General features: G+C 45.7%; 1 protein-coding gene across 6 annotated transcripts in view; it reads left to right on the top strand.

The window, feature by feature from the left end:
* Positions 1-1,845: 1,845 nt before the first annotated feature.
* CDK13 (cyclin dependent kinase 13) overlaps positions 1,846-10,559 on the top strand; it is a 46,737-nt gene continuing 38,023 nt past the window's right edge. For all 6 annotated transcript variants that reach the window (XM_079301913.1, XM_079301912.1, XM_079301909.1 and 3 more), the window contains exon 1: positions 1,846-3,180. In XM_079301913.1, the coding sequence (XP_079158039.1) occupies positions 1,988-3,180 (1,193 nt within the window). In that variant the 5' untranslated portion in view covers positions 1,846-1,987. The remainder of the gene's footprint in view (positions 3,181-10,559) is intronic.

Below are 10,559 nucleotides of genomic sequence, written 5' to 3'. Positions count from 1 at the left end.
GTGCCTCTGTGTGTGTGTGTACAACCAGAGAACTATGTAATGAGTGTTTGATGACAACGTTTGGAAGAAATGTGAGTTGGAACAGAGAGGTGAAGGGTGAAGTACTGAACACACTTGTGAAAGGAGATTTGCTGGATAGCAGACACCACACAGGACATGGACAGGTGGAACCTTTTTGCTTGGGTTTAGAAAAGGAGAGGGAACAGTGATTTAAGGAGCTGAAATTCAACAGTGAAAACCAGGTGGGTTCCTTTGTTCTTTTATTTTTGCATTGTGTTTTACAAACAAATGTAACCAGTATGTATATAAGCTACCCAACAACAATTAGATATCAAGGTGGCCAGAAAACTATTCAGTCCCTAAGGAAAGACAATAGATTCTGCTTTTAAAGTGCTCACAACATTCAAGATGGTATAGCAGATGTGCCTGAGAAGACAGTCAACCCAAGAAGCCGAGCTGAGGCACACTCAGCAGTTGCAGTTCCAGTCAGGGAATTCAATAAAACCATGAAAAGGCAACAGGATAGAGTAGGCAGAAAAAGAAAAGAAAAAAAAAAGAGCTTGAGTCTTTCATTACAGCATGAAATCAGAAAGTTTGGAAGGAAACTTAAAACACCCTGTTTCCTAAACTGTACTTAGTTTCAGTAGTGTAAGACAACAACAGCACCAAAGTACTTTTTGTGAAGCAGCGAAGTGGCTTCACTGTTTCAGAGTAACAAACGTGTTTATCTGCGGAGATTTTCTCTCACGCCCCCCGGTCGATATCCAGGGCCTGTGTACAATAAAAGCAGGGAAAACCACCCGGGGCCCGGCGGGATTCCCACATCGCTCCCAGAGCCCGCGCCCGCCCTGCTCAGCGCACAGCACACTGGGGCTTCTGCTCCAACCTTACTGAAGCGGGATCATCCAGCACATTACACAGGAATACGTCCAGACAGCTCTGGAGCACCACCAGTCAGCGACAGTCCGCACCCTATCTGGGCAGCCTATTTTAGTGCTCGGTCACCCACACAATAAAAAACTTCTTCCTCGTGTTCAGGTGGAATTTCTTTTTCATCAGTTTCTGCCCGTCGCCTCCAGAGAGTGCCAGGACAGGCACAATGAGAGTGCCCGGCAGGCCGAGTGGGCTCCCCATCCGTCTCCGAGCGCCATCTTTGATCCCCTGGCCGGGCCCCGCCCCTCCGCTGCCCGCGGGGCCCGCGGCGCAGTTACCGCGAGAGGCGCCGGGAACGGGGGAGGGCCGGGCGAATCTCGCGAGAGCGGGGCGGCTCTCGGGCATGCGGGCCAACGCGGCGGCGCCGCGCGCGATTGGCGGGGCGCGTTCCCCCTCCCCCGCCCGCTTCCGGCGCCGCGCATGCGCCGCCCGCCGCCGGGCCGTGTCCGTGTACCCCCGGTGTGTGTGTCACCCGCGCGCGGCGGCGCTGAGGCCGCGAGAGCGCTCCGGGCACCGGCGGCGCGGGAGCGGCCCCGACACGTGCGGCCCCTGCCAGCCAGGAGAACCGCGATCGGACTCGCGCAGGGCCCCGGAGAGCTCGCCCGGAGGCGGCCCGGCCTGGCCTGACCCAGCCGCCCTGCCGTGCCGGGAGCGGCTGAGGGAAGAGGTGGAGGAGGCCCGCGCCCGGTGTCCGTGTCCCTTTGCGGCGGCGCCCGCGGCCCAAGATGAATTGAGGAGGAGCCGCCGCCGCCAGGAGACACTTCCGTGTTGCGGGAGAGGCCGCGCCGGCCTGCGGGACGCTGCCGTTGCTGGTGCCGCTCCGCCGCCGCCGCATCGGGCAGCGCGCCCAGCCCCGGCCTCAGCCCGACTCCGTATGTATCGGTGCGGCCCCATGTGAGGCGGGCGGGCGGTGCGGCAGCGAGCGAGGCCCCGGCGCGGCCTGCGGGTGTCCGTCCCGGTAGGTGTGCGCGGCGCCGCCGGGTCCCCATGGCGCCCTGAGCGCGGCGGTGGCGGCGGGTTCCCTGGGCCGCGCCTTCGGCCGTGAGCGAGCTCGATGCCGAGCACCTCGGACGCGGCGGCCGGCGGGAGCGGGGGCAGCCGGGGCTGGGGCAGCGGCGGCAGCGCGGCGGTGGAGGCGGCGGCCGACAAGAAGCGGCTGCACCACCGGAGACGGAAGCGCTTCGCGGCCCAGCCGCAGCCGCCGCCGCCGGCCCCGCACCCGCTGCTGTTCCCGCTGCTGCAGCCGCCGCTCCTGCAGCCCCCGCTGCTGCAGCCCCCGCTGCCGCCGCAGTCCCTGCTCTTCCTGGCGGCCACCGGCGCCTCCTCCTGTTGCGGGGACGGCGGGGAGCGGAAGCGACCGCGAGGCAAGCGGCGCTCGGGCTCCCGGCACAAGCGGCGGCGGGGCCGCGGCGGCGGCGGCGGGGGCACCCAGGAGGCGGAGAAGCGGCGCGGTAGCGGCGGGTTGAGCACGCTGGTGGAGGAATACGACGACGTGAGCTCCCAGTCCGAAGGACTATTGGGCAGCGGCGCGGCTGGCGGGGGCAGCGGCGGGGGCAGCCCGGGCTCCTCCTCGGGCGGTGGGACTCAGCGGCAGCGGGGCGAGGCGGAGCGAAGCGGCCGGTCGCGGCGGGAGCACCGCGGCAGCAGCGGGCGCTCCAAGGAGCGGCACCGAGAGCATCGCCGGCGGGGAGAGGAAAAGGCGCAGCAGGAGGGGGCGGCGGCACCGGGCCGCGGGGCATCCGAGCCCTCCTCGTCCTCCAAATCCCGCAGCCGCCACAACCACACCGGGAGCCAAGACCGGGAGGGACTCAAGAGCAGCGGCAGCAGCGGCGGTGGCAGCGACGGCCGCAGGAAGGGCTCCCTCGCCTCGCCCAGCAGCGGTAGGAAAGATCGGGAGAGCAAATCGCACCGGAGCCGGACTAAAGCGGCTAAAGAACCGCCGTCGGCCTACAAGGACCCTCCGAAAGCTTACCGGGACGACAAGCCCGAGCCCAAGGCGTACCGGCGGCAGCGCTCGTCGCCCAGCCCCGGCCGGGATGACAGCCCTCCTCTGCACCGCTCCTCGCAGAGCCAGCGCAGCCGCAAGTCGCTCAGCCCGGTGGGCGCCCGCTCTCCACTCAGCCCCTACAGCCGACGCCGATCCCCTAGCTACAGCCGGCACAGCTCGTACGAGCGCGGCGGGGATGTGTCGCCCAGCCCCTACAGCAGCTGGCGTCGGTCGCGGAGCCCCTACAGCCCCGTTATCCGGTAAGTCCGGGCCCGGGAGTGAAGGTGGAGTGGGGTGGGAGCCCAGTGTATAGAGGGGAGTAATAACTGGGACAGGAATGCAGGAGAGGTCGTAGAAATTTCCATCCAGTAGCAGTCCCTCCCTCTTGCCTTTTTGCTGCCAGAAAACTGGGGTGAGGGGCAGGGAAGAGGGACAAGTACAAAGATCTTCCTGTCCTGTCTCTCGGGGAGAAAGGGAGATGCAGGAGCCTGTAACGCTTCTGGGGATAGTTTCTCTCCGTGGGAGACGACCTGGCTGGAATGTAAAATGTTAAAGGGCACACAAACATTTCCAGATGAGAGTGACTGCAAGAAGATGCTCTATGGACAGGTTTTCTGAAGGACCCATTTTGATTTTTAAGTCTTTGCTTGCAAGTACAGACATTGTGTTGTGGTACAGTTTTATGTATCCTATTCCTGGGTAAAATAGTATGCATGTCAAATGCATATTGAATATATCTGGGTTTGGTTTAATTTCTGCTAGTCTAAAGAGAAAACCAACTGACAAGCAATTTGTGTTTGCAGATGTTTTGCTCTTTTTAGAGGTCTGTAGAAGGACTTCGGCTTTCTGTTTTGCTAGAAAGTTGAGTCAGTGTCATGTTTTGATAAATTGTCTTGTACTTTACATAACCTATGAAAAATACAAGTTCTTTTCCTGGTAAGGTTATGCACGTATACATAATTAATGTGTGCTTGCAGGTAATTTTTCTTTAGTGTTAGTGGGAACTCAGAGTGTAAAGGTCAGCACTGCTTGAATTTTTTAATTTTATGTGAAGAGGAAGTGTGGGCTGTATCTTTGTAATCAGATGTAAACCGTGTTGTGGAATTAAAGCTCTTCAGAATATTTTAACTTGCAGCAAAGTACACTGAAATTTTGAAAGTATTTGCTTAGTATGTGTTTACAACTGAAGATTTTTATTTCCCATATCTTACTATTGCCTCATTGTTTGTAGACCTGCTTAAATTCATGTCTGGACTTTAATTTTAAAGGTACCCAGCAATTTGTAGTTTCACTGGCAAGAATTTTGTTTGCAAAGCATTACCTAGTGGGTTGTCTGAGAACTCTTCTCTGGTGTTTTTAATAAGTACTTTGTGTTTATCACCATTTGGGGTGTCCTGTAGTGTATCCAGGGAACATGATAAAGCTGTTCCATGTTTCGCTGCTCTTGGTAGAGTCTGCTGTCCTGGGTGTGCATCAAATGCTGTTTGAGGAGCAAAGTAACAAAGCTGTGTCCTACTTTGTTGAGACAGATAGAGCCAAAGTGCCTTGGGATAAGAATAGCGATTGTCTAAAGGTGTGGTAGTATGGAATAATTTTGTATGCAGTAGGGTGTTTCAAGAAGAAAACATTGTAATTGCTCTGAAAACATCGTGCTGTTCTTCTGAGAGAGTGTTACAAGTGGTTAAAATACACTTTCAAAATTATTTGAATAATAACATAGCAGGAATATTATGTGCCTGGTTTTATTTAAATGCCCTAGGAATCAGATTATTTTCTGTAGTTGCTTATATCCTGGAATAAGAAAGCTAATAATGATGCACAGAATTACGGTTTTGAGGTTTGCGTTTAGGAATAGCTCAGTATTTAAGAATAGTTAGATTGATAGCCCAGTTAAGTTCAGGGTTCTGTCTTATGCACTGACTAATTGGGCTGTAGTAGAGTTTTGTGAGAGTGTTCTTTTTCTGTTGGGGCACAGTGGGCCTATGATTTGAACTATAAGAGTTTAAATTTCCTGATTTTGGTATTCACTCTGTAGTGAGTAAGTCTTTCTTTCTTGAGCCTGCAGATCTCTTTCTAGGATTTAGCTTTGTGACTCCCGGGCTTTCTTCCTCCCTCTGGTTGAATTGTAATTTGTGTTCAGTTTTAACTGCTTATACATTGCAGACTGTTTGGATTACAGGAAAGGGATTGGAATGGCTGAGTGAAAAAGAGAGGTTTATAGAGGTTTCTCTATGTAGAAAGGCAGGTCTGTCCTAATGGGGCATTCATTGCAAAAATGTCACTTTCATAGAAAATAAAAGAAACCAAAAGTGTGAAGATGCAATCAGTTGTTGATAATGTTTACCTGTTGTGGAGAAATGAAAGTCAGTGGTTTTTTCCTTGTGTACAGCTGTTGATCATAAATGTGTATTGTATTGGCGGTGGGGAGATAGAAAGGAAGGAGTTTATACTTTTTAAAAAATCATTCAGAACCATGTTATAATCACTTTTTGCTTGACTCTGTAGTGCTACAACCAAAATGCTGAACATTTTTGCTGTTCCTGTTTGATAATGATATGGTGGCCTTAGGCTTGATAGAATACTACACTTTCATGGAGGCAACAGCTTCTTACAGTACCTGTGTTCTTCATCTGGATGATTTAAAGGCTTAATTCTCAGTTTATATCTAGCTGTAATGATGTCCAGACAGTAGAAATTTTGTATGTGACTATTTCAGCCTGCAATCTTTTTGCTCTTTTCGTTTTATGTCTCATATATGAGCCTTCTGTAATGTTATGTAAATTACCCAGTTATTTTGGTACGTAAAAAACAATTGCAAAGCAGTTCTAGCATGCTTGGAAAGCCCGTGTGCTAAGTGGTGATTCTTTAATCTAGGTGTCTGAGCTGCTTAGTGAGAAACTTCTAGAAAACAGCTGAGGAGAACTAAGTGAAGTCAGTTTTGCTCGTTTGAAGCAGCAACAGTGTGCTGTTGCTGTAAGGTTTGAATTGCAGGACTGACTGCTGTTTATTGGTGACGTTTGGCTCTTCTGAGGATGTTGGGTTCTAAGGAGAAGCAAAGCACTGGGTGTGTGTCCCATACGTGATTTCTCTTTGAATGATGGACTAATTAAAAGTTTGTGTTTTGGATAAAACGATTTAGCTGTATTCACTTGTTGGACAAAACTTTACTTGCTGTTGGTGGGTTTGTGTTACTCTTATGGATAGGATAACACAGCTGTTCTAAAGTAGCATATGCATATTTTCAAAATGGAGATGATTCCAAAAAATATGAGGTATTTATTTCTCTACTGGTGAAATGACCGGATTAAAAAAAAAATTATCAACTAAACCTCATGGTTGACAAGAGAAGCAGACACAGTCTCTTCTTTCCTACAATTTCGTGCTAAACTAGTTTCCAGAGAACTCCTTTTTGTAACTTGAGTCAGGTGATATGTTATGTGATCACACATTTAATTCAGTTAGCAGTATAAATGAGTAATCACATTTTTCCAAATTTGGTTACACCTACTCATCTGCTTAGATAAAAGTAAGTGGGTGGGGCACTACTAGCATAGTACGATGGTGTGCATAGATGTTGCTTATAGGAAAGATTCAAAATTTCATTTTGGTACTAGAGCATCATCTCGGTCTGTATTGGTAACTAGTCTGTAGTAGTGAAGCTCTGAAAAATACGGGTTGTTTATGTGCAAAATCACAAGTGTAGGGAAAACAGTAAAATACATATTCCGATAGTAAATGGTGCCATACACTGATATGAAAATAGCTTTCATTCCAGTAATTCTACTGCTTTGAATTTAAAGGATTAAGAGAGAGTTTAACTTCCCCCCCCCCAATAAGTAAAAATACATTTTTTTTCTAATTTAAAACTCTCTAATTTTGTTTAATAAAACTGTATTTTGTAGAATTTAAAATGGATCACTCTAGATTTTCACTGTTTTGAGTAGCTAATTTTTCCTGTGCACTTTGCTGGCCTTTGCCTTTTGCTTATGTGCCTTTCCTTTTCCTTGTTGCTGCTGCTGCTTTCCTTATTTGAAAAAGGAAATTTAATTTGAAAAATTTAACTTCAAATGTGTTTAATGTACAGATTTTGAGTTGGCTTGAACTTTTGCTGGTTGATTTCTTTGTAGGTCAAGTTCTGATATGAAAGTAGAGGGTTTTTAAGCAAGTTTGAGAGACAAATAAAAGCCCAGCTCAGAGTTTTCCAGTATGTATTGGAGACCCTTTTAAAGATTTGCAGTTTGAATCAGTCAGGCAGGTTTATGTAGTCTCCATGTACAAAGCAGCTGAGTAGGGGGTTGGTTGCAGAGCTGTGTAGAATGTAACCTTGAACTAAGGGCTAAAGAAAATAAATAAAATTAATGGATATGATATCAAATGAAAGAATACTATTACTGTAATGGCTTAAAGAAATGAACTATATGTTTACCTGCTAGAGCAACAAGGAAAACCTGTAGTATGGGCTAAGATGTTTTGTCAAAGTGGTTTATGTTAGCAAGGGGTTGTAAATGTCTTGGAAGGTCTGTTGTGTAGCCAGTTGATTAAATTTAGGTCTTTCTTTTCAAATACACTTGCTGTGCAGGGAAGAATGCCCGTGTTTAGTCAGTAGCCCAGCATTACCTGCGAGTTAAAGAGCTGGCTACAGTGGTTGTTTTAACCTCCTTTGGACTGCTATGTTTCTTGGTTTTGCCTTTGTGTTCTCATAAATCCCTTTATGTTATGCCTTGCTAAAAAGTGACTGACCAAGTTAGTTCGCTTGTTCAGCTCACAGACCTTTATGTATTTCAACTACAAAATTGTTTGCACTTAGGTAAAGCAATTAAGAAGAAAAGAGGTTTTCAAGTTTAGAAACAAAAGGAGGTAACACATGATTTGTCAATAAAGTGTATCTTTTTTTGGTATTAAGAAGATATTGAAAGGGGACAGAAGGAAACACCTAGAGAGGTAGCATGGCAAGAAAAACTGTCTGAGCTGAATAAATCGTATTCCTGGAAATCTAATGTAGGTAACAGTTTTCTTTCTTCTCTGGTTTCAAATATAAAGACAGTAAAAGCATTCTAAGCTACTATTTAGAATTTTCATTCTCTGCTTGAGAATGTTAGTGGCATTTTATCAGTGGACATTTTTTCTTTGTTGAATTCATCAGTAAATATACTGTTTGGTAATTTATTAGTGAGCCAGTGAAGTGCAAGAAAATGTTGCCTATCAGGAGGCAGAAATGTAACAGTTTTGAAACCTCTGTTTCAAGACCTTTGATCTCTTAAGTAGTTTTTTCTGAAGTGACTAAGTACATTGTATGAAGCAGAGCAACAGTGAATACGTGTTTGTTTTATAAAATGTTGGGTACTAGGCAAAACAAAAAAAACATTGAAAAGAAAGAACCGCGATACTTAAACCACCTTCTCCCCCACCCCATCTTTGGGGGCATTATTTTTCTTGGTCTGAAAAGTGGAGTTTTGGTTTCGGGTGGCTTCCTTACTAGTGCTTTCTTCCTCTATCACTTTCTTTAAATTTGTCTCTTCTATAGGTTTTGTAGGTAATATATTTTTTGTTTGTTTGCTTGCTTGTTTGTTGTTTTGGTTGGTTTTATTTTTTTTGGGGGGGACGACTTTTTTTTCTTTTATTTTATAACTATAGCTAAAATGTAATTTCTTCCATGTCTCTTTGCAGCTAGTCTAGTGCTCACAGGCTTCTTTGTTGCTGTCTCTATGGAAGAAACAAAGCAGCTTTAGAACTTATGCTGCTGATACTTATGGTCTTCAGGCACATCAGTTTTCTTTTTTCTGTCTACTCCATATGTAAAAACCACACTGTCATCTGTATATCGCTCAGAAGGGATTTTACAAGTGTCATAAAGTGTGGCAGTTGTGCTCTCTGTAGGGATCTACACTTGTGTGAAGTGAATTCAAGATGCTGATAGAAGGTTATTAATGGATTAAGTGGCAAAGGTAATCTAAAATGGGGCAGAACTTCTGGGTGCAAACAGGGAGAAGCATCAAAGGAAAGTTACCTTCTTAGTAACTTAGGCTTCTTATTAGTCTCTACCCTTGTGTGTTAGCAGCATATGCTGGTGCTTTTGTTTAAGAGAGTGATGTGGTGTTAAGGTTTAGTAAACTTCCTGATCTCTACTTACCTTCAGGAAGAGGAATTTGAATTGCGTTGTTCCATGTATTTGCTTTTTGAAGTGCAGGTCTGTGCAGTTGCAGCCACTGTACTTTTGTTCCTTTTTACTGTGTTAAAAACAAGATGCTGACTACATCTGAAGCAGCTGGTGTCAAATGTCACATAAGGCATTTTACATGTATTTGTATGCATGCACACACATTTGGTAGAGACCTGTTGGAAGATATAGCCCATGTTCTTCAGATGTCTCTCCTGGTGTTTTTTCAGGGTCTCACTAGGCAGTCAGTGTCCTGTTAACTGGCAGACATTGGCTGTTGTGTGAGCGAGTTTCTGTGCTGCTGTGACTTCATATTTCACGTCAAATGTTAGGTCTGAGCAGAGTGAGCTGGCTGGTTTTATTATATATAAGGCAATATTTTTCCACTTTGAGTGCTGTATAAGTTTTTGAGGGAAAGCTTGTAAATGTGTCCATATTTTTGGGTTTGTGCCATTTTTACAGGTGAAAACTTGTACATAAGTTGTCTAGTCTGTTGGGACTTCTGAACTACACAGATGAAAGAAAGTGATAGTTGAGTGTTTGAAAAGATTATTAGGCTTATAAAAACAGCAGGTGTTATCATTGTAACTTGAATAGCTAGCACTTTGACAAATCTGCTTTTTACTTGAAATTCAGGATTTATCTGTTTAGTTAAAAATGTTAATTTTTTTGCTGTATTTTCTAGGGTCTAGCTCAGTGGTTCAGGTATAGCATGGGATTCTTGCTAAGGTTTTTGGGATGCTAAAGGTACTATAAATAGGTCATATAGTAGTTTTTTCTGACATAAATAATGAAATGGTTTTGGAAAATATAAACTAGTGCAGAGGTTATAATCAGTCAACATATTTCACAACTAAGCTGCTATAATTTTGATCTGCCATTAAGGGCTGTAATAGCTACTGAGACTGAAACTTAAGTATTTGTGTGCATGCATATCTGCTGTCTCCCACATGAATGCAGTTCTGACACGAGAAAGTTGTGCAGTTGTCATGTGGAGTGGGAAACCCACAATGGACAATGGTTGAGTTTGGTTTTTTTAGCTGAGCTTGCATAAATTCGTGTTCATGTCCCAGTCTCTTTTGATTAGTATCAGTAAAGTACAGACATCAATCCACTGACAATTCTTATTTGTTTTTGAAGTATATGTGTATAAGTTTAGGTTATTTTTGCCCTAGCTTTTCAAAACTGCCTCTTCCTCACTGAATTATGGTAGTTGATCAGCTGATCAAATTAGTTGTTGCTGATTTGAACAGTTTTTTCCATTTTTTCCTTAGCAGTGAGTTTCACAAGCCTGTTTTATTTTGTACCGAAGTGGAACAGAATCAGTCTTAGAATCAGTGGTATCTCACCAACTCATCACTGTTGTTTTAAGCTGCTACGTCTCTTTTCTAGTGCATGTGAAATCATGTCTGTATTTGTTAGTTATGTGATTGCTTTCTTTGTTAGGTATCAATCAAAACAAACAAGAAACCCCATATCATA

Source organism: Erithacus rubecula (assembly GCF_903797595.1).
Source record: "Erithacus rubecula genome assembly, chromosome: 3".
Taxonomy (NCBI): domain Eukaryota; kingdom Metazoa; phylum Chordata; class Aves; order Passeriformes; family Muscicapidae; genus Erithacus; species Erithacus rubecula.
The sequence above is the reverse complement of the archived record's forward strand: the minus strand, read 5'-3'. Positions and strand labels throughout refer to the sequence as shown.